This window comes from Ambystoma mexicanum, chromosome 1p (assembly GCF_040938575.1).
Source record: "Ambystoma mexicanum isolate Mex_15411 chromosome 1p, UKY_AmexF1_1, whole genome shotgun sequence".
Classification (NCBI taxonomy): domain Eukaryota; kingdom Metazoa; phylum Chordata; class Amphibia; order Caudata; family Ambystomatidae; genus Ambystoma; species Ambystoma mexicanum.
The window spans coordinates 994799864-994824226 of record NC_090921.1 but is presented as its reverse complement, the minus strand read 5'-3'; the positions used below and the strand labels follow the sequence as shown (position 1 = coordinate 994824226).

Sequence of the window (24363 nt, the reverse complement as noted above, 5' to 3'; positions counted from 1 at the left end):
TTTTGAGATCAGCGAGAACATCGGGAGCAATAAATATCAACGGCTCAGAAGTTCAACTATACTACAAAAGAGAAGAGCAATGGGCCCGGTAGTACGGTTCCTCGCACAAAAGCAAGTGAGATGTAAATGGGACACTCGCATTCGGATTGCTATTTAACTGGGTAGACCAGCAACATCGAATCGCCACATGTGAGCAGGGAATGAACATCTTGCAGATTCCAGAAGGAGAGACTTATAGCAGCACAAGAAAGACAGACTAGTTGCAACAAAAAGGTCAAACCATGGGAATGGAAGGTGGCGGCATCGAACAGACAGAAGTGAGCAAATTCCGATCCATGAATTACAGAACCTATTTGAGACGCGGCAGGGATTGTGGACAGCAAAGATTAAACTTGAACCCAGGAGCGCAAAACAAGTGGGAATTGGAGAGGACACAAGACGCGAGTGAGACAGTGGCCTTAGGGGACCAAGAGTAGTGGTTGGTTGTTTGGAATCTTATAGTAGAGTTTAGTATCCCCCACGTGATCACTCTGTGGAATCGGGCACTCCGCTCGGGCGCTCCATAGGAACTATGGCCCTCCCCAGGGACAGAGGGATGTTGGGGAAGAGGGGGGGGGTGTCTTCGGGGTGGGGGTGGGGGGCAGGTGGGGTTTGTTTGATTGGGGGGAGAGGAGGCTGAAGATGCAAGGTTGTTTACATAAATCGGAGGAAAGGCATGCATGCTTATAAATGAGGGCGGGCAATGGGGTCGACGGCACACGAAAGGTCAGGGTAAAACATTGATGAATAGTAAGATATTTTCCCACAATATTTGGGGGATGAACTCCTGGCTAAAAGGAAGAAAATAGAGCGCTCCTTAAAAGGGGTGCAACCAGATATCTTGATGTTCCAAGAAACTGACATTGGGAAACAAGATAAGGGGAAACTCGGGTTAAGGGGCTACCCACATCACTAGCAAGCAAATGCGGTTGACAAAGAGCCGGGGTCCTCCTCTCCCTTCGAGGGAGATTGACGGTGAAAGTCCTAGAGAGTAGAGCCGACCCAGCAGGACATTCACACTTTCTTAATGTCATTTTGGGGTCCCAAAAGTACACATTACCTACGCTATATGCACCAAACAAAGGTCCGGATGGTTATCTAAAGGGAGTGCTGTCCCAACTTGAAGACTTTGCTAAAGGAGACACTTTTAATATGGCATGGGTACCCCTAGTAGATAGATGCTCACAGGCAAATCAACACGTATTGGCACCATCTAAACTTCTTAAACACAAAATGACCGCATCAGCTCCCCATGATGTTTGGCGAGTATTAAAGGGGCAAACCAAAAGCTTTACGAACTATTGACACGTGCACGCGTCCATGTCGAGGATATGTGGGCATTAACCAGTATAATGGTAAGGGTGAAGAACATAGAACTGTGAGCTATTTCCCCCGTTGGACCATGCCCCGCTGGTAATGCAGCTTGAGACAGTAGGGGTCTCGGCTATAGCGTGGAAGTGGCAATTCACGGCAGATTTAATACAAGATCCGATGTTGGCTCCCTTGATATAAGACAAAAATAGATGCCTATTAAGAAAACGGCGACCACGATATGGCCCCTGGGAATAGTATGGGATGCTTTCAAAGCAATCTTGAGGGGACATTGCATAGCGTTGAAAGCAAAAAGATAAACCAAGGCGGGCATGGGAGGTGGAGGCGAAAATTCGGAAGATCCTGGGAGAGTTAGAAAGAGGCCCTACTAGAAGCCTGCGCAGGGCTTTGAAACATAAGCAGGGCCATCATATTGTACAAAGAAAACCGGAAAGGCTCAATTTACAAAACACTATTACATGAAAGCTAACAAAGCTGATAAACTGCTAGCCAGAAAAATTAAGGATAACATCCAGTCCCACACAGTATAGAAATAAACAAAACAGCCTGGGGGGGGGTGGGGGAGGCTATTTTGCCACCAAGAGTGGATCCTGGGGATATTCGGCGAATATTACGGAACATTATACACGGCTGACAAACTAGCATGTGATGAACAAGAGGCATATGTAAGCACATTCTCACTAAATAGCATTACACGTGACAAGAGGAATAGGCTCCAGGGGCAAATGCAGGCGGACAAGGTGATGGAGGCAATAAGATCACTACCACGAAATAAACCCCTGGGACCGGACTAGTTACCCGCAAGCTTTTACTAGCTGTATCGGAGCACCCTAGCACCACGCTTAACCAAATTGTTGAACTCCTTCAATATAAAGGACACTATCCCTGACATGATGTAGCGATCATGGAGGTATTTCCAAAAGCTGGCAAAGATCAGACGTCGCTGGGGCCCAATAGGCCAATAGCATTAATCAACACGGATGCTGAATTATACACAAATCTTGGTGATTAGGCTGTCTAATCTATTACCAAAACTGATAGGACCCGACTAGTCAGGGTTTGTTTCAGAGACAGACCCACAACAATATTTGTTGGGTATGCCACCTGTTTGCATAATAGCAGTTTTCTCCAACACCCGCGTTTTTGGTATATAGACGCCGAGAAGGCATTTGATCTGGTGGAATGGGCTTTTTTTTAGTTAGACTTGTGGAAGAAATAGGATTCGGTCTGGGTTTACCACAAATGGTACGTGCCAATTATCATTCCCCGCAGATAAGAATAACGATAACCTGGACCATCTCTAATAGCATGGCGATCACACAAGACAACAAACGGGGATGCCCCTGATGCCCATTGCTGTGATACATATTTGGAACCACTTTTGGCTAAGCTCTGACAATGGGAATGGCCAGGGGAAGAACACAAGACCATTGCATCCGCAGATTACATGCTTATTGCGATCACCGAACCGGAAACTTCTTTGCCTGCATTGATGGCTGAGTTAGGGGAGTTTGGTGCAGTATATGGGCTAAAAATAAACGGGACAAAATCAGAAATTCTGAATCTGTCCGTAGACGCAGTAGAACGCCTGTGGTCACCAACTCGACTGTCCTTGGGGGAGAAAGGCATAACATTTAGGTGGAGTTCTTACAAAAACGCCAGAACAGATGTATGGGGTGAACTATCAGCAACTACGCTGTCCCATCCCGCAGTGTAGAATCCAGACCGCAGCATCGAACAATGGGACGGCACACTACAATCTCTTCACTTCGATTGCAGTTAGGTCCACCATCTCGGAGGTAACCGATTTTGGGGTCCACTGAGCTTGGTTTTGGTTCGTTGGTTTTAGGCTACTGGCAATGCCTGCAGCAACTGAGGAAAAATGCCATCACTGCAACCAGTGCTGACTTCGACATTGGGGACCCTGATGTGTGTCGCCGTATCTAGAAATGTTCGAACAACATTTACGGCCACTTACTAGATCTTCAGTGATTTACCCCCCCCCCCCCCCCCAACCTCCTGTTATTTTGGGCTCGCCCCTGTTATTTTGGATTGCTGGCCTTCTTTGGTGCCTATGTAACCCTTAATGGTTCCATTGTCTTCTGACCCCTTGCCATTGTGCTTACTGCCAGGTTGTATCCCTACAAAATATAGCGAGATTGGGTTGCGTCTTTAAAACACTATATTGTGTACTATGCAAGCACTAGGGACGTTTCACTGTCATATTTAAATATCTAGTTCCCTTGCCAACTTACCCTCCCAATCGTCATTCATGCTGTGTGCCTGTGAACCCACACGCCCCTCTTGTGGCTGGTGGTTTTTACAGCCCTCACCAGGTTGTGCAAACGCTGCCATAAGAGAGGACATCTGTGAAGTGCAGCAGTAGTATTCCTCACTTCTGGGAGGACCTCCAACTAAATGAACCATCACTGTGCCTGGGTGTTCCACCTGCAGACTGGCCTCCTGCACACGGACCACTACGCTACAATCGTACATCCTGTATGTCTTCATCACATCATTTGTTTCTTCTGGTGGAAGTGCCTCTTCAGTGAAAAGCTTTCTTGATATGCAGCTCCCCTACCAACTTGGTAATTTGGTATTACCGATGAGCGCAAGCAACCTATTTTTCTATTTTTTAGTAAGTGTTGGGAGCTTTTTCATAGGCCTCATTTTTAGGGATGAAATATCGACCTACTTGGTTTACCGGATGTTTCCTCAATTATACTGGCTCTCCAATAGGTAGTATGCCTGAGCAAACCGTGCAACTATTCTGAAGGTAGGCATTAAATGTTAAATCACTTTTGAAGAAAAATGAGGGAATGGCCACCGAATCGCTCAACCTTTTTTTTTCTAGGTATGTAAAGTAAGAACTAAGATTAGATGAGAAAAGTAACTTCTCAGAATACGGGGGACTTAAGAAAATGTGACTGCGTCATCAAAAAAATACAAGTCCCATCAAATGGACGTTTAGTGTTTCACAGCCCCCCCCCACCCCCGTTACCCCAGTATCCATGTCATGTTGGTCAGTGGCCGTATAAGTCAGTGACCAAATGTAAGTCGATCGAGCGAAGGACTAGATCTGCACAGAAGTCCTCATGAAATGAAGGAACCCAGAGGGGGATGAAGGGGACCCCATTGAGGAGATAATGACGTCTGACCCCGCCCCATGCCTATCTGGATATTGCAGAGATGAGCTCGAACAGCAGCCCGATGGCTCTTGTTTCTTTCCTGGTTGGGCAGCGTTGACGCACTACGTTGGGAAGGGTATGATTTAGGACCCTTGTGAAGAGTCCTGGGGTTGATGTCCCTGCTAGCCCTGCCCCAAGGAGATTTGGGCAGCTATAGAGAAGCCCTGGAACCTGGGTATTAGATGGTTCCTGCATCTGAAGAACAGAACCTCAAACTCCTAACCGCGTGTTATTTACATCATGACATGTCAATGACTTCATAAGGAGAGTGGTGGTGCCAGTCGCACTGTGGCCATTTAACCCTGAAGTCCCTGTATGCAGAACACTGGCAGGCAGCTCCATCTTGGTGCATGCTCCCCACAGTGCACTATTGGTGTGCCTCTGCCCTGCTCTTTGGACCTACTCCATGCTGATTATGCCATTTACCTTGCTGCTGGGGCTGATGGCGGCAGACAGCCTGTCATTTGTTTGAAGCTATGGGTGAAATACTTGGCCATTGTGAATGGATTGTGATCACCCGCTTTGAGAGCTTCACCTTCAGTAGCAGGATTGCCAAAATGCCCTTCCCTCAAATGAAATGGGCGATGGAACAGAGTTAAGCTGCTTAAGGTCGTTTTATTGTTGTAACCTGCACTAGAGGTAAGTCGACTCGAGCACTCCTGCCTTCCCACCACTCCCTTGCCATTTATGTACGCATTCACCAAGGTCTCTGTGAGCTACCACTCCTTTTTCAGCTAAGGATATGGGGGGGGGGGGTTCAGGGTGCCCCAGGACGGAGACGGACACCGTTTGGGGCTTAAGGGGCGGGGGGGTGGTCTCCATGGCATTGGGAACATCCTCCCATGGTATGTAGAATGTTGTTGGGTCCCTAGGGGGTAATGGCGCTGGATCAGACTTGTCACTTGTAGCAGTGATCCCTGGATGTTTGATCACGGAATCACCGCTGGAAACAGTTGTTTTCATATTGTTGTTTTTTTAATAGTGTGTTTTTTTAATAGTTGTAGAACTGCAAGTGGTTGCCACGGTCTTGCAGGCACATTTTTATACATTTGCATGAGAAAAGGGAAAAAGCCAACACATGTTTCAACCAGGGGTCTTCTCGCAGAAGATTATAGGACTGGGTTGGGCCCTTGGAAGGGGTGCTGGTTAGCTTCTGTGGGGCACAGCGGGGCCTCTGTGTACATTCGTGGCTCAGTCAACAATCTGAAAACGCAACTGTTTCCAGTGGTGATTCCGTGATCCAACATCCAAGGATCACTGCTACAAGTGTCGCAAGTCTGATCCAGCACCCTTACCCCTAGGGAGCCAACAACATTCTACAATCCTTCCCAACCCCCGGGTCCCGCAGGAACACTGGAACGGCTGCAGGAAGTCTTTTATACACACCACTGACCAAGCAGATCAATGCAGGGATCCGCATATCCTACAAACTCCAACCTTCCCTTCCCTTCTCAAGGTAGTTGAGGAATGTGTGTAATCCGATCATGTGTCGTTCCGTACTTGTAAATTGCACACACTATAGTGTGTGAACAAATGTTTTCCATAATGCATAACCCGATGCAAGACGGCCTCAAGGAAGGACCGCTTATTTACATTCCTCAGTGTTGGGAGGTGGTCTGGCACTCCTACGGTAAATCGTGAACCCAGCGCTTGTGTAACCTTAAAGCGCCACCTGTGTGCATAGTGCCTTCAGGTGCAGCGGTCGCCACTTAAAGCCCCATTCCTTGAGCATTCAGGGAAATGCTGCTGGCTTCATTTGAGTAGGGGGGGTGGTGGGGTGGTCACTTTCATCTGACAGCTTTTGGATTGTATGTGAGATGGCAATCGTGCATGTGTCCTAGCCCTCTTGCTGTCATGTCTAACCGACTTCTGCTCATCCCTTCACAGTATATGACGGTGCAGACCATTTCTGGCACGGGTTCGCTGCGGATCGGAGCAAGTTTATTGGTAAGTGGCTATTGCTTTTTAATGGCAGTTATTGAGCAGGGTCAAAAGTTAAATCGCCATTTGTCTCAAGGTGTTATTTTGGGAGATTTGTGATCGGATCCTTGCATGAAACGGTCCTTGTTGGATGAGCACTGCTTTGAAACTTCCACAGTCCGTGCACGTTATGCAAAGCTGAAACGTTCAGGTTACATCGATGTTTACTGGTAGTACTGAATACCGAAAAGAAAAGCCTTCTAGTGTTACAAAGCCTTGTAATGCATGGTAGCAGCGATGTTGGAAATTCACTCAAAGGGATGAAACCTCACCCGACCTTTCTGGGAGGAGCAGCAGAGGACAAGACTTAAGTTAGCCATGAATGGGGGAGGGTCCTTCCGAGTTCCGCCAATGTTTTGTCTTCACAGTGCATGTTCTTCCTCGTGGCCAACAGATGGCGCTCCTGTGCAACGTTTGCAACTTTAAATTGCACCATTTCGCTGGTGCAGGATCTTACCAGGAGCTGACCCACACAATGTTCGCCACCGGGAGTGTGCATTTATTGTACTTGTTTGTAACATCTAAATAGTGTAATTAACTTCTCCAAGTTTTAAAAATGCGATATTTAAAATTATTTGTAAAAAAAAAACGCCTATTACAACATCTGTGGAAATATCAATTTTTGCAGGATACGTTTTTAAAAAGTGTGGCCCCGTGACAAGATGCTCCTTTTCCAGATCCCAAACCCCACCCCAACGTTTAAACGTTTAATTCCGTGGGCAAGTGAAATGCCCTTTTCGGGTCTGGTATGGGTGAATTGCACTACAAAATGTGTGTGTATATGTATGTGTGTGTGTGTGTGTGTATGTATATGTGTGTATATATATATATATATATATATATATATATATATATATATATATATATATATATATATATATATATATATAAATTTTTTTTTTTTTTTTTTTTTTTTAAATGATGCAGTGCAATGACAGTTTTACAACCATTATTGGATTGTCGAGAAAATGCAAACCGCAATAGAAGAACATCGAGCAAATAAAGATAACATGTCATCAACGTAAACACGCTCTATATATGAGGGAGAAAACGGGGTGCGCAGGGTCTAGGAAGTAGGTAGGGGGAGGTAACGTATTTGGGGGCCACATATGGGCCTTTGAAAGCATACAGTGATCTTTTCCAGGAGATGGATACGCTGTGTGGGTGAGGCATGACTGGTTGAACTGTGGTGCCCTGGTTGGAGATCCAGTGGTGTGACCACACAAGGTTTGTTTCAATGAGCTAGTCTATGCAGAGCAGAAGCATCTGGTAAGGTATTTTGGCATGCGATTGTGCTTCTGTGACCGGAATTGTGCTGCCAGATTAATGTCTGGCATTTGGTGGTGGGGTTTCCCTTTTTTAATATACAGCGTTGCTGTCGTAGTGGTGTCGGGTCTGGGATGTCTTGGGTGGACAGCTTTAGAAGATGGTCTGTGACTCAGTCTTCAGATGTTGCAAGCTTTATTCTAGTCTGTGGCAGATCAGACCCGATGGAATTAAAGTGATTAAAAGCGGAGCAAGGTTGAGAAAAGCTTGCATGAAAACTAGTCGACTCAAGTTTTTTCGATTCCCTCTAAAATAGCATTTTTGGTGACTTGACGTGCAGTTGTGGTAGCAAGGTCAGGATGTCCAGTGATCAAGTAGTGTGCTTCATTTTGGATATTGATTTACACTCCTTAAATATTTAACATCGTTGTTAATGTGTGGGCGTTTTGGGCTTTTCTCTGCCTTTTTATACAAAGAATGTCAAACCAAGGCTAACGTTCAAGGGGAATGAAGAAATGTAATTGGGTCCTTGCGATTTGTTGACCAGAGGAACAGCAGCTAGACTTCTTGCCTGAATTGATGCCTCGTGCCCCCTGCTTTTGAACAAGCCATTTGGACACCACTGCCCCCGATGTAAAAAAAAAAATAAGAGCCAGGATCTCTGTGCCGTGTTTGCCTACAGCTGATTCTGTGGTGCAGTCTTATGCCGTGTATTGACTGCACACCACTTCACAAGGGTAACTAGATCAACAATGCTAGGGGAGGGTACTGCGGGGCTGAGTGGAGGGAAGCAGTGAAGGAGTAATTCTCGAAGGTGATCTTGTACAGAAGTAGCTGTAATGGCTTCCCGTAGAGTTTAGCATTTTTGGGGCAACGCAAGAGGCTTGCTTTCAGTGTTTACTTTCTTGGGGTAAGGGAGTGTGCTGCTCGATTCCGCCTTCATCGGATAGTTGTGAAGTTTTTTTTTTTTTCTTTTTTTTTTTTCTTTTTCGAATGCAACCTTAGTTGGGAAGCAACAGAGCACTAGGTCTAGGAGCGACTTAAAGAATGTTGAGTGCTGCAAGGTGGACTCCCTCATTGACCAGAGCAGGTGTGGTTGGCTGACTCTCTAGTGCCTAGAACTGTTTGAACAGTAGTCTTCAGTTCTCCTGAGCTGTAGGGTTTGCGCTGGGCCAATGTCTGGTGGAATGATCTGCCACGTGGACCGTGTGCCCATTTCCAGTTTTCTTTCTTCCTGGCATTTTTTGGAAGTTTCCAGTCTTGCAATGTTTGGGCTTTTGGGCTTGGACCAACCTGTGAAAATTGCTGGCTTTTCAGATGAACTGCGTTGGTTTTGGCAAGGAGTGTATCTCCCTGAGAGGGGGTGATGAGGTGTTCTTGAATTGTCTAGGAGTGCTGCATGGGCTGACCGTGATCCCAGACAGGCGCATGTTCCCATCCAGGTTCAACAGTCCATGGGATTGGACTCTGGTGCTGAGGTCTGTGTGGTAAGAAGAATTTTAATTTATTAAAGAGCGATAATTGACCAGGCTGTTTGTCTTTTTACTGATGCACTGTCTAAGTGAGGGTTTACAATTGATGATGGAATCCAGAAACTTGGTGCTCCCAGCTAATATTTGTGTGATCAATTCGGGACTTGCTGGTGGCCATAAGGGGATGAGCGGTAGTTGGGTTGTGAAGGAGCACAGGTTCATTGTGTTAGTATGTTCTGGTCCTCTAAGGTTGAATGTGCACTAGACCGACTTTTAGCTGTGAAGTCTTTGTTGCGGTAGATTTTGCTGTATAAATGCATGTTGTCAGCCTCTTGATGTACTGAGGTGGAGTGTGTGCCCTTGAAGAGTGCTGCTATGGTATCCACTTGTAGATCAACAATCTGTGACAAGTCCTTGGTGGACTTTGCACAGGTCTACACTTTGTGGTGATCTGATTTTCTCCATTCAAACCAGTCACTGTCTGGAAAACCAGTCGACTGCAGCATCTGTAAACACCATCCGTATTTTAAGTGGAGTGAAGTTGTCCTTTGTCCATGGTGTGCAACTAGTGACTTACTATTTTGGTTCCAGTTCTGGATCCAACCCCAGATGGTCCTGCTGTATCCTGTATGGCTCTTGGCTGAAGCAATTGTAAAAACACATTTTCGGGAATCTTCCCAAGGAAAGGCATTCTGGTTTTGTGGCGGTAGTGTGGGAATGTCCGGGGGTCTAGAGTGGCATTCCTTTGGAGACGCATGTGTATTCAGCCTGTTTTGAGTGATCAGGGTGACGTCCCTGGTGCGAGAGGCATTGGTAATTTGAAGGAGGTGCAGAAGCGCTAGAGTCTGGATTAATTTGGTAGCCTTGTCCTCGCATTTAGCGGGTTTGAGGGTGCTGGAGAGCTCCATGTTTGAGATGGGCAAGTATTTGATCAATCGTGTACTATCGTTGAAGAGTTTGTCACATGTCCTAATTTCTTTTAGTTTATTGATCACCTGTGGTGTCACATTTCCCCTGAATGTGGCTTTGAGGTGTTTCTGGTAAGGTGATTACAGCAGTGCTTTCATAGCATTTCTTTGCTGATTTTAAGGGTGCAGCAGATGCCAAGCGATTGTGCGGCAATCAGCGCAATATTTTTGCGCCAGTTTCTGTGCACGGTGGATATAGTGCTTGCTGTCCGTGATCTCATCGGAGACGTGTGGATGGAGGCGGTGAGTGGGGAAAATGCTCCTGTTCTAATCCAGCATTGTTTTCAGTGCTTGGAGGTTGGCAAGGACTACGTTGCTGGTCAGTGGTGGTGAGGACGGAGTTGGTGTCTGTGGTTAGATGTGGGGCCATCGAAGAGCGAAGACTTCCAGCAAAAGCTTTGGTGGGGAGCCTCCTTGAACCACACTCGCTGGTCTGGAGGGCAGCCTCTGCGCTCCAGATCTCTGGGGACAGTTGGGTGTAGTCTTCGGAGCAGTGCAGAATAGATGGGAGCAGCTATTAGCCTTGATTGTTTGGTAGGTCATGCAGATTGGGATAGTGGCGTGATCTGACCAGTGCATCCAGATAGGGAGGAGACTGTAGCGAAGAAGACAGGACCAGATAGAGCACGTCTCCCTGGAAGTGGGTAGGGTCTTGGCCAATATGTTTTACCTTAAAAGTGGCCATGTCTTTGCTTGGTACCAGGAAGATTGAAGTCCTCAAAGAGGTTTGAATTGTTGACCAGTGCAATTTGGTCTGCAGTATCCACCTGGAAGCCTGAGGTGGTGCATGGGGTTGGGGGGCGTAGATGAGATTGTTACTGTTTATGTAAGGAATAGGAGTGTGCCAAGTGAAGTAATCCACGGATGGAAAATGTAGGTTTCCTGGAAAGCGCCTTGCCCTATTTTTTTGCAGATGACCTAAAGACCACCACTCTGTCCATGATGAAGGCTGTCTGTGGTGAAAATGTAGTTTACGCCACGCAATATGGGACTAAAGCAGCTCTGTAGCTCTAGTCCAATACATGAGTACTTAATCCGACTTACTGGTATATACTTTGATAAAGTAATTCAGTTTGTGATTGACGGGTATAATACGAAGTGATCATATCTTGGCTGTATCTTCTCTATATATAATCCATCAGACTATCCATTGCTGGGCCTTTGTGGGTGGAGAGGTCCCAGACTCAAGGTATACTTGTCAAGTGGCCAGCAAGTGTTTTTCAATAGACCGTGGAGCCCCAGAGCGATGACCTTTGACTGCGTCAAGGAAGGGAGCATTGTTGTGCTTTCTTCTGAAACTTGCGTTCCCTGATCCCACCAGTACCTGGCTTTCAGATTGTGAAGTTGAGCAGTTTCAGAGCCGTAAGTCTCTTTGGCAGGTTGCTCTACTACCATATCTAGTCCCAGCACCCTTGAGCTCCCGAGCTGCTCCTAAAGCCATGGCAGTATATGCGCCTCACTTTTCCAAGCTCAGTTGATCAACCTCGTCGGTCACTCCCCCATCCCCTTACTGTTGACCCCCCCCCCCCCCTCCAGCACTATCTGAAACGTTGTCAGGCCTAGTACGATAGTCGCCTGTTTTGTTCCTCCCCTACCTTTCTGCACCCCTCTCCCTCACCTTTTGTTTTTCTCCGGCTCTACCAGAAATGTCGTCAGGCCTAGTACAGTAGTCGCCTGTTTGTTTCCATTTCCTTCCCACTCTCCTCCCATCCCTTCCTTATCTATGTCTTGCACTATCTGAAATGGCGGCAGGCTGAGTACGATAGTTAATTTCACATCCTTACTGTTCATGGCCTGTAAGAATGTAATTGTATTTTCCCTTGTTCCCTCCCTTGCCTTGAAGCGCTTTGAAACACATAGTTTATTTATCTAGCGCCTATACACAATCGTATCATAACGCAGTCTTGTTGTGGTGTACCACTGGACCCATGTCGCTATGTTCATGGGGATAAGCGAGGAGTAAGGCCTTCTTCCCTGAATATAAAATGGCAACTTTATTGTGCAACCTTCCAAATTAATCCAAACTGCTATCGGCCGGTGAGTTGCGCAAGGAGCCTTACAGCATCACTTCTCAGGAACAGATTACATGGAACTTTAGGGCACACAGCCTGGGAGTCTTGCCTTCCTAGGGACACATGCGTTTGTGTTCCCTCTTCTCCCCCTGCCCCGCCCCTTTCTTCACTCGCGGTTGATTTAAGAGGTCGGTGAATCATGAAAATGAGGTGGGGAAGCAAAAACTGTCGGAGAACTCCGTCACCAATCGGGACCTTCATCTTAACTTCTGTCCGTTGCGAGATTGAGAGGGGAGAATGGCACATGGCAGCATAGTACCTATGGGCTGTCTAGCAAAGGTCACCTGCAGATGTTTGGCAAAGCCAAGAGGTTACTAAAGGATGACATTTTTAAAGCACCTTTTTTTTTTTGGAGTGACGTATAAGTAGTGATTTTTAGCATAAACTCAATTCACCACACCATGGATGACCCTTTGGGAGGGAGATGTGGATATGTGGCTAGAACGTAACTGATCACAGGTAGGTAAGAGTGTTTAGTGAGTGAACTTTGCAGCCATACACTCCCTGACACAGGAGGGGGGACATGTGGATGGGTAAGTATGTTTGCACCCTTCCTCTGATGTTTCTAAGTGACCACCCCTAGTGTTCTCTTGAGTCCCTGGGAACACTTCTGCCATTGGTCCAGTTGATGGAGGTCTAGGTGTCGCAGGTGCAGTGGTTCGAGTTGGTGTCCGTATTGGGTTTGGCTATGCAGTGGTTCTGACCTCTGTTTCTGCAACGGCATGCTCTCGGCTGATCAGGCCAGACACCTCCAGAACAGCAGCCACAGCGGGTCCCTCAATGTAAAGAGGCCTCCAGGACACAACAGATGGCACTAAAGGTACTCCATTCAGGGGTGAGCAGGGGAGTTCCTGGAGGTGGCCAAAATGTGGCTCTAGGAAGACCCCCCTCATTGCAGAGAGCAGCAGCTTCTGTGATCTTGGACCACATGTATGCAACTTGCAGGATCCCAAGCTCCAGCTGTGGACAGCAACCAGTACAGAGAGGCCTTGATGGAGGATGGGTAGCCCACAGGGTGGTCCCAGGACACTTCTGAAGGCAGGAGGCTGGTGCAGGGCTCGGTGCTGATTGTTCCCACCAGACTAGGGGTATAGGGACCAGCTAAAGTCTTCTATGGTCGCAGCTCGAGTAGTATTGATTCATTCCTGCGCCCACTGCCATTTTGCAATGTGTAAATGGCAATGATTTGCTTTATGTATTGCTGATTGGTGTACAGGTAAATTAACATACACTACCGTCCCCCGTCCCTCACACTCTGGTCTTCGTTCACCGAATTTGAATCTTATTGTTCCTCTATCATTGATGGTAGCATGTGAGCCATAGTTAACCAAAGGAACAAAGCTGATTTAGGAGCCACCCTTTGGCAAGTCTAGTGCAGCAACTGTATATACTCTAAGGTATGGGGTTGATTTCAGCTGAGCGTTATAACAGTTCTGGTAAGCTTGCTTAAAGGGCGAATTCCAGCAGGGCAGACACCACCTTTTTTCCATGTATACTACTGTTGAGTTGGATAAGTGTGCAGTTTTATAGCCGCTCTGTGGTGTGCTCCACAGAACCTCAAAGGATTCCGTATTGGTCAGTGTCTACGTATAGCCTCTACCGTCATGACCGGCCCCTTGCTACTGTGATACTGACCAAATTCATGCTGTCACAGTGAACCAGATTCCCCTGCACTCCAGAGGAGATCATGCTATCTTGCCTGAAAGACCATCTACAAGAGGTCTTGTAATCCCCTGGACTGTAACTCCAGACCACTGGTCCTCACTGCCATTCAAACATGTTCAATTTTAAAATGTTCTCTTTTTAACCTTTTTATTCATACATAGTCAAATTTAGGCTTTATACAAAATCCTTTAAAATCATTACAAGAAAAAAGCGAACAAAAGCAATCCCCTCAATGTACAAGATCCTTCAGTATTTCCAAGACATAATCACAATATTTAACACCATGAAACATATTAAAATCCTCCCCATTCATGTTCCTGATTTGTAAGACTAAAACAGCATTACTATATTTAATTAGGAATTGTCGTCCTAACTGATTTCAAACTCTCGCAATCCGTAAATAGATGCATCATAGTTTCTAAAACAGTATCGCCACATTACCTACAAGTGCGCTCATTGCAAGGAATTCCAGTCCATGCTCCCATGATTTCAAAAGTAGCAACACAGTTAAACTTAATAAGCATGTACTGCCTCCCAACCAGTAAAGCTAAAATCAGTATATACCCTGAAGAAAGCGGGAAGTAATGAGAGACCGCTGAAACCGGTTGACAACAGATCCAGGAGTGATGACCTGGGTCCCGTGTTTGATACATTCTCCAGCATTGGATCTTTCATGGATTCACATGCTTAGAATATTCCCCGTCGCCAGGCTGGGAATCCTCGGTAAGTTATATAGACATTTTCCATAGGAAAAAAGTCAGATACTTTTGTGTCCTATCCACGTCGTTTTGGGCCGCGCACGCCGGCGCCACTAGGACGTAGGGGTATATATAGCTCCGCCCCCGCGGCTCCCTCAGATTTCAACCGTCTTCCAAAGTGGTGGGATTACCTCGCGCATCTACTATTTGGTTAGGCTGTTCTTCTGTGACTGTTGGTTCTTTTCAGGAGAATGTCTGGAAAGGTGTTGTTTCGTCCGTGTGCTACGTGCGGCCTTAAGAAGGTGTACGAGGGGGATGGTCATATGGACTGCATTTACTGCCTTGATCCTCACCACACGGCGGACACTTGTGAAATCTGTCAGGGTTTCTCCCAGAAAACCCTCAAAGATCGGAAAAGACGCCTGGTCGATTGGCTCAACGACAGAGCGGGTGCATACCCGGCATCGGAGGTGGGCTCCACGGCCTCAAAAAGTAAGTCGGAACCCCCGACGAAGAAGCGCCGTGCTGCCGAGAAACTAACCTCAGGGTCGGCCGAAAGACGACCCTCGGAGAAACATTCGAAAGCCTCCTCATCTTCACACAAGGCTCTGTCTTCTTCTTCCTCCTCATCTAAAAAGGAGAGAAAAGAATCATCTAAATCCTCCTCAGGAGACCGTCATAAGTCTACCTTGAGTCGAGAGGCCGCGGCCAGTAAGTCGGCCCCAAAAGCGGCGGGAACACCTCAAGGCCCTGCACCATTGGCTTCGCCGACGGCCCGCTCGTCGATGCCTGTGTCATCGGCGGCTCCTCCCGCATGTCAAACTGCGGCGGTAGGAAACATATCGTCAACGGTGGTCCCGTCAATGGGATGGCAGGGGAGGTCTTCGATCCGGTCCCGCCGGAGGCCCTGCTTCAACCAGCGGCGACTTTCTCCATCTCGTCGGCTGACGAGGAACGCGACACGGTCGTGCGCCCAACCGATCTGGGTCTGCAACCGACCAGCGCAATGTCGCTCTTGGGTGTGGGTTCCATCCCTACTACCTCGTCATTACTGAACCCCCCCCCCCATGCGGTTCTGTCCTTGGAGGTGCTAAATACGCTACAGAAACTGTTACAGCGTTTGGACACACAAATGCCCCAGCCTGGGGTCCCGACACGGATACAGTCTACGCCCTTCGTCGACGAGCCGGGCCCGGCTCCTCGCTCGGCGACCAGGATTACGGCCGCTTCCCACGCGCCGGAAGATTGTCCTAGCCTGCAAGAAGGAGAACTACAGGACTCTGACCGTGGGGGATCAGGTTCAGACATCCCACTATCCCCCTCAAGGGACCCAACTTGGGACTCTGAAGCGGAGGTGGAAGCTCCGAGAGGTCCGGCACATCCATCGCCGCCTGACGACGTGGGTGCATTTCATGCCATGATGAGTAAGGCGTGTTCGGAGTTTGGCCTAGTTCCTGAAGAGGAGAAAAAGAATTGTTTTCTTTTTGATCATATGGGCAAGAAAAGGCGCCATCCCGATTTTGGATCATGTCTGGCAAGAGGGCCTGAAGACCATGCGGCACCCGTTCTCTGAACCGGCAGTGAAAGGTCGTTTGGAGAAGAAGTTCAAGGCTCCGGAATCCACTCGCAAGTGCCTGACGTCTCAACCTTTGCCAGAGTCGGTGGTATCGGCGGTGGCGAGAAAGGCCAGGTCTCAACATAAATGCACGACCCCTCTAGACAACGAGGCCAGGAGACCGGACGCTTTTGGCAAGAAGGTGCTGTCCGTCGGCGCAACTACAGTAAAAGCAGCCAACTCCTTGGCTGTTATGTCAAGGAATGACAGGGAAATGTGGCACCGACTGGCTCCTATCTTGGAGCATTTGCCCGAGGAACATAGAAAGTCTGTCATGTTGCTAGAGCGGGAAGGAGAGGAGGCCTCCAACCATGCTATAAATATTGCTGTCGACCTAGCCGAGTCCGGTTTTAAGCAAATCAATAATGGCATAGTTCTACGTAGACGAGCCTGGCTCAAGTGCACTACGTTCCGACCGGAGGTGCAATATAAAGTCTTGGATATGCTGTGTGAAGGGGAACAACTGTTCGGTGAAAAAGTTGATGAAGCCTGGAAGGGCATGAAAGAGGATACTGACACGGCACGGTCACTCGGAGCCCTGCAGAGTGGTAGGAATTTTCGTTCCTTTCGTCCTTTCAGAGGGGCCTCTGGTAACTCCCGGTTTGGGTCATCTAGAGACCGAGGTTTCAGCAGACCCTCCTACTCGTCCCAAGGCTACAGGCGTGCGGCCCAATCCTCACGTAGAGGAAGAGATTACCAAACCTCCAGACGACGGAGTGCCTACCCTTCGTTGACGAAAGATAAACCAACCAAGAACCAACAATGACATGCTTCGGGGCGTCCTGGGGAGTCGAGTGTCTCGTCACATTGACGAGTGGGAGCGCATAACAGACCGATGGGTTTTAGACACGATTCATCTGGGCCACTCTCTACAGTTCAAGGGCAAGCCACCACACATTCCACCGGTGTTCTCGGCCCAGCCCCACCTTCAAGTACTACTACAGGAGGTGGCGCTTATGCTGCAGAAAGGGGCAATAGAACTGGTCCCGGTGGCAGAAAAAGGACAGGGAGTGTACTCCCGGTACTTTGTCGTCAAGAAACCAAATGGAAAATGGCGTCCCATTCTGGATCTACGAGCGCTCAACAAACTGCTCAAGAATTTAAAATTCAAAATGCTGACGCTTCAGGAGGTGATCCGATCGATACAACCCGGAGATTATTTGTCGTCACTAGACTTTCAGGACGCATACTTCCATATCCCGATGCGTCAACGGCACAAAAGATTTCTGCGGTTTGTCGTCGGACGAACCCACTATCAGTTCAAGGTCCTCCCGTTCGGCCTAAAATCGTCCCCCAGGACGTTCACCAAATGTCTGGCTCCAATAGCAGCCTGGCTCAGAAAGGAAGGTCACCATGTGTACCCTTATTTAGACGATTGGCTAGTGAGGGGACTGTCTCCAGAAAGGGCACAAGAAAGCCTAGATGCCACCCGGGCCCTCCTGCAACGTTTGGGCTTTGCAGTGAACTTCGACAAGTCCTCGTTAAAGCCTTCAAGGACCTTGGTCTTTTTGAGAGCAGAGTTCCACACACAGTCGGGACTGGTGAAGCCATCCCTCGAAAGGATTCACAGACTGCAACAAAAGGCATCAGAATGGGAGATCGACACCAAAGTGTCAGTACGAAGGTACATGTCCCTGCTGGGGACCATGTCGTCCTGCATACCCCTGATAAACAACTGTCGCCTCTTCATGAGGCTTCTTCAAGAATTCTTGGCGGATCGATGGACACAGACTCGAGGACGCTGGTCGGACAAGTTGACCATCAACGGCCAGCTCGTGCAGGCACTTCAATGGTGGAGAATCTCCATACACCTAACGAAGGGAATGCCCTTACTGGAACCTCCGTTCCTGAGACAGTGGTTACGGATGCTTCTCTAACTGGGTGGGGAGCTCATCTGGACTCCTTACAGGTTCAGGGTCGTTGGTCATCGGAAGAGTCCTCCCTCCACATCAACCTGCTAGAGTTGAGGGCGGTGCGTTGGGCCCTGAAATCCTTTCTGCCACAGATAAAGGGCTCAGTGGTGAGAATCATGACAGACAACACGACAACCATGTTTTATCTACGGAAGCAGGGAGGAACTCGCTCCAGGAGCCTGTCGACGGAAGCCCAGGAGATCTGGCATTGGGTCCTACAACACGACATACATCTGTTGGCGTTCCACTTACCAGGAGTAAAAAATGTGCAAGCAGATGCTCTCAGCAGAGAGATGAATTTTCTACACGAATAGGAACTGAACGATCAGCAACTGCACCAGATCTTCGCGGAATGGGGTCATCCGGCCCTCGATCTCTTTGCGACAAGGACAACAAGACATGCTCCCAGTACGCGTGCAGGTGGCCACAACTAGACTCGCTAGAGGAACGCGTTCTCCTTCCCGGGCAAGTTTCTGTATGCCCCCCCCATATTCCCTCTCATCCGTCAGACTCTGCAATGGATCCACAGATATCCTTTTCGGGTGATCCTGGTGGCCCTGTATTGGGCCAGACAAGTGTGGTTCTCCGATCTACTTCACCTCTCAGCGGCAGAACCAATGAGGTTCCAGAAGATCCCCAACCTTCTGTCTCGGGAGAAAGGGACCGTTTGGCATCACGACCCGGACAGCCTCAGTCTGACGGCCTGGCTCCTGATTTCGCCGAGTTTGGCGCGTTAGCAATTCCAGCGGATTGCCGTCGTATTTTGCAAGCCGCAAGGGCACCTTCCACGAAGGCTTCATACACATACAAATGGAAAAGGTTCTGCATATGGTGCTCAAGTCAACCAGGTCTGGTCCCGCGGGCGATCACACTGGAACAACTCCTACCATACTTGCTGCTCCTGGCAAATAACAGGTTATCTGTTTCATCCATAAAGGTGCATCTAGCTGCCATCTCGAGATTTACTCGGAAGAGACATTCCACTCCACTGTTCAGTGACCGCCTAGTTAAACACTTCCTTAAAGGGTTGTTTAGAACCTTTCCTCCCAAGAAGAAGTTTCCTCCTATCTGGAGTCTGAACTTGGTCCTGGCAGCCCTGATGAAACCCCCCCCCTTTGAACCAATGTCATCAACATCATTAAAATTCTTGTCTTGGAAATTGGCTTTCCTGGTGGCCATTACTTCTGCTCGTCGTCTGTCGGAAATACAAGCTCTAGTGATCGACCCTCCGTATTTGAGGTTTTTCAGTAATAAAGTAGTGCTGGCCACTAACCCGCATTTCATACCTAAAGTGCCTTCCGTTTTCCATAAACACGCTGCTATAGTGTTGCCTACATTTTTTCCAACGCCATCTTCAGTAGCAGAGAAGACTCTCCATAGATTGGACGTAAAAAGAGCTTTGAAATTTTACCTCCATTGCACTCAAAGCTTCAGAGACACGAGACAACTCTTCGTAGCTTATGGCCCTGCGGCTAGGGGTAAAGCGATTTCAAAACAAGGACTATCCAGATGGGTGTCTTCGGCCATTTCTTATTGTCATTCCAAGGCCGGAAAGCCACTAGAAAAGTGTCCAAGGGCCCATTTGACGAGATCTACATCGTCGACGGCTTTGTGGTCCGGAATTGCGCTGGGGGACATCTGCCAGGCGGCTCCCTGGTCGGTACCACACACGTTTAGCCGGCATTACTGTCTCGCACAGCAACATGCTGAAGATACACAGATGGGGCGGGCAGTACTACGTCATCTGTTCCAGTAAGGTAAGCCCCAAGTGGGTTGCATCCTTCGGCAACTATGCTTTAAAGTGTTGTCTTTTACAGTTAACATGCTATAATGTAATGTGTTGCCGTAGTAAGTGAGCGCTGTGCTTGTTGTGATGTTGGTTTGCATACACACCTCCTATGTTGGGGGTTACTGCTATACAATCTATTCTAAGCATGTGGATCCATGAAAGATCCAATGCTGGAGAAGGGAATAGTTTCTTACCTGTAACTCCATTTCTCCAGCATTGGTATCTTTCATGGATTCACATGCGCCCGCCAGCCTCCCCTGAGCATGCAAACCAGACATCCCCCCCTTACTACTTTGGGGGCTGAAATCTGAGGGAGCCGCGGGGGCATAGCTATATATACCCCTACGTCCTAGTGGCGCCGGCGTGCGCGGCCCAAAACGACGTGGATAGGACACGTGTCTGAATTTTTTCCTATGGAAAATGTCTATATAACTTACCGAGGATTCCCAGCCTGGCGATGGGGAATATTCTAAGCATGTGAATCCATGAAAGATACCAATGCTGGAGAAATGGGAATAGTTTCTTACCTGTAACTACAACTGAAGTGGTAGACATGGCAGACATGGTAGCATCTTTTAAGATCAGCACCCCCAACAAGATTGGTGGCTTATTTTTTTTCTTTTTTTTAGAAACTCCTTGATTAGTAAAAATCAAGGCTTTGAGTACTGTAACCCGCACAGATCCAAGGAGATTACAAAGTAAAAATATCGACCTTGATGATGTGTGCAACATTTTAGCTGACAGGAAAGTAGTGAGCAAGGATAGGGATAGACTTTACCTCCCTTTTTTTGTGTACCCTTGACGGGTGTAATGTTAGTAACCACTGAGGGCGAGCCCCTTCCCTGTAGAGAGGGCCAATTAGCGAATAGAGGGACATTTAGCTAGACATAGGGATTCAGACCATAGGATTAAGTATTTTGAATAAAGTGTTCCTGTCTAAATGGTGTTAAGAAGAGGAAGCGTCTTCCATCGCCTCCATTTCAACCTCCGCCACCCCGTTGTGTCCCTTCTCCCCCAGCAGACCCAGACACTGTATACGGCCAGGACTACGGATGAGAATGTGGATATCGTTGCAGCAGAACATTGAATCTCCACATTTGGATGCTCCACATAGGGTGTCCCCACCTGATGAGGTTAGATTGTTCCACTCCATGATATCCAGATCCTCCGAGCTATTATAGCTGGTGCCCGAGGAAACCAAGAATGAGGGCTTCTTGTACCAGAGGCGCAAGGCCAAGAGGAAGACTATCAAGGCAGTGCCCTTTCTGGACGATGGAAGAGCGCCTGGCCCTCATGAAGAACCCTTGCATAGGCTGGAGGAGAAATATAGGGTGCCAGACTGGGCACCAAAGTGCCTGAGATTGCAGCCATTGCCAGATTCGGTAGTATCAGCGGCCTTGAGGAAACAGTCGGCCAGCCCATCCTCACCGGCTTTGGTCCCTCCGGACAGCGAGGGGAAGAGGATGGATGCCATGGGGGAAAAAGGTGATTTACATCTTGATTGGCCACTATCAAGGTGGCCAACGAACTGGCGATCCTGGCCATTTACGACAGGGAGTTGTGGTACAGGCTGGGGGCTAGTCTGGAGTTCCTCCTTGACGATAACATGGAGGCAATCGCTCTCTTCCAGGAAGGGTAAGTGGTGTCTGATCACGCCATCACAGTGGCATTGGACGTTGCCAACACGGGGTTAGGGAAAATGGGAACGGTGTCGGCCATCGCCGCCAAGGCCGAATAAAAGCCCCGAATTTCCCTCAGGAGGCCCAGGCGAAGGTGCAGGACATACCCTTCGATGGAGAGAATATATTTGCGAAGGTCGTCTGAGTATCTCCAGCCCATCAAAGCGGATACAGAGATGGCCTGTTCCCTGGAAACTCTCCAGTAGCACTGCTTTTCTTTTCGCTCCTCCAGGGGGAAAGTCGAGCAGGTCTTCAAAAGGCTTTTCCACATCGTACCGCCAACATTCCAGATCTACCGAGGCAGTTCCCAGGCTTACGGTAGCGAAGCACAGCATCGCTGTTGCCATCTGGGCAGGGTGCCGGCGCCAAAGCCAGCCTGAACCGACTGGGACGTTGGGCGCGCACCCCGATGGGAGACCGGCTGACGAAGTTTGTCAGCAAGTGGAGAAAGATCACTCTCGCCCAAGGGCACACTGGAGTTTCAAGGCAGTTGTCCGCAGATCGCACCGGTTGCCCGACAGGAGCAGCACATCCCTCAGCTCCTGGGAGAGGTACAGGCCTTGTTGCGAAAAGGGGCGATGGAGGTAGTGTTCCCCAATGGTTCTGGAAATTATTCCAGATACTTTCTGGTCAGAAAGAAGATGGAGGAGGGTGCGGAGGGGAGGGGCTGCTGGAGGCCCACCCTAGACCTACGACATCTCAACAAACACCCAAATTCCCAGAGGTTCTGGATGGTCACTCGGCCAAATGGAAAGACACTTCTTGATGTTGTCGGACCTGGAGGACCCCTATTTTCACGTCCCCATTCACAAGAAACATTGACAGTTTCGTAGTGCAGGGACAGCACTCCCAGTTAGAGGCTCTAGCTTTCGTCTTGAAGTCTGCACCCAGGGTGTTCACGAAATGCCTGGCACCGTTGGCGGCCCATCTGTGTCTCCAGGCCATACACGTATACCCATACCTGGACGACTGCTTGATTCGCGCCCGCTCATGGGTGCTGGCCAATGGACACACGGAGAAGACCGTCTGGTTACTGACCGATTTTTAGGATCGTCCAACTTTCCAAAGTCCTGCTTAACGCCATTGCAGAACGTGCTGTTACTAGTCGTCCGACTCAAAACAGTGTTCTGCCTGGCATCGCCCTCGGAGGAGAGGATGGTGGCCATTCAAGGGAAGGTGCAACTGCTGTCGCCGAAGACTGCCACGGTGCGGGCCATCAAGTCGTTGCTGGGCATGTCGTCCTGCATATACTTCGTCCGGCTCTGCAGGTTGCAAATGAGACCCCTACAGGAATTCCTGGACACGCACTGGATACAGATGTCAAAAAGCTTCACAGGCAAGATCCCTCAACAATGAGTTCTGTCGGGGGATAGTATGGTGGGGCGTCCACGATGTCAAGGCACAGGATTTCAGGACCCCCCCTGTACCAGGAGACTGTCACCACGGACGCTTCCCTAGAAGGCTGGGAAACCCTCACGGGACGTCTACATGCCAGAGGCCTGTGGCTACCGCAGGAGAAGGATCTCATATCCACATCCTGGAGCTACGAGAGGCTGGGCCCTCGGGTTGTTCCTTCCGCCTCTGAAGGACAAGGGGGGTGAGGATTTTCACGGAGAAAGCCACCACCGTGCTCTACATCAGAAAACGGGGAGAGCACTTTATCCCTGGCGCTCTCCAAGGAGGCGCAGGACTTGTGGTGCTGGGCCGTCATTCAAGGGATGTTCCTCGTCCCTCTTCACCTGGCGCGAGTCAAGAACCCCATTGCAGAATTCTTCAGCAGGGAGGGAACTGTGCTCTTGCCAAGAGTGGGAACTTAAGCAGCATCAGGTGGACTGTCTATATCAAGTGGGGTTGGCCCCAGATCGATCTAATTGCGACGGCAGCGAACTCCAAATGCCAGGAGTTTGCCAGCAGACTCCACCAGCCAAGGAGCCTGGGGGATGCGTTCTCCTTGCTGTGGGAATAGATGTTTTTGTATGCGTTTCCTTCATTCACCCTTCTACGAGTCATCAACGCACTCTGTCTGTGCAGGATGATACTAATCGCCCTAGCGTGGCCGAGGCAGATTTGGTACCCGGACAATGTCGGCATTGCCTCCGGTCAAGCTTCCAGTGGTTCTGGATCTTCTTGTCAGAGAAGGAGGTGCAATCCTGCATCACGGCCCAGGATCGTTGAACATGAGGGTTTGGCTCCTGCAACCCTAGAGTTTGGAGAAAGAGTTTCCAGCGGACTGCAGAGTTCCTTGCCAAAGCCAGGGCATTGTTGACCTTGATGTGCTACAGTCACAAGTGGAAGCGTTTCGCTACGTGGTGCCGGTCACACAAGATTACCCCTTTGCGGGGTCATAGCCCCACAGATACTTCCGTATTTGCTATCCTTGGCCAAGCCCAGACTAGCACACGCCTCCATCAAGGTACATATGGCGGTGATCTCCTGCTACTCCATGTCACAAGGAGGATCTTCACTTTGACGTGGTTCTGACAAGGCTCATTGAGGGTTTTGGGGGGTGGGGGGGGGGCTTTGGTGTTGCCGGTTTTTATTTTTTGCCGAAACCTTTGTCGCCCGTGGCATGGGTCTTGCACTTGCTGCACGTTGCTCATGCCCTGAATTTCCATGTGACGCGCACAAAGAGTTTTCGTAGTACTTCACAACTGTTTGAACTTTGGTCCTGTGAACCATGGGAAGGC

General features: G+C 48.9%; 1 protein-coding gene across 1 annotated transcript in view; it reads left to right on the top strand.

Moving 5' to 3' along the window:
• GOT2 (glutamic-oxaloacetic transaminase 2) overlaps positions 1–24363 on the top strand; it is a 165658-nt gene that overhangs the window by 121695 nt on the left and 19600 nt on the right. The window contains exon 4 of the mRNA XM_069654681.1: positions 6447–6506. Coding sequence (XP_069510782.1) covers positions 6447–6506 — 60 coding nt within the window. The remainder of the gene's footprint in view (positions 1–6446; positions 6507–24363) is intronic.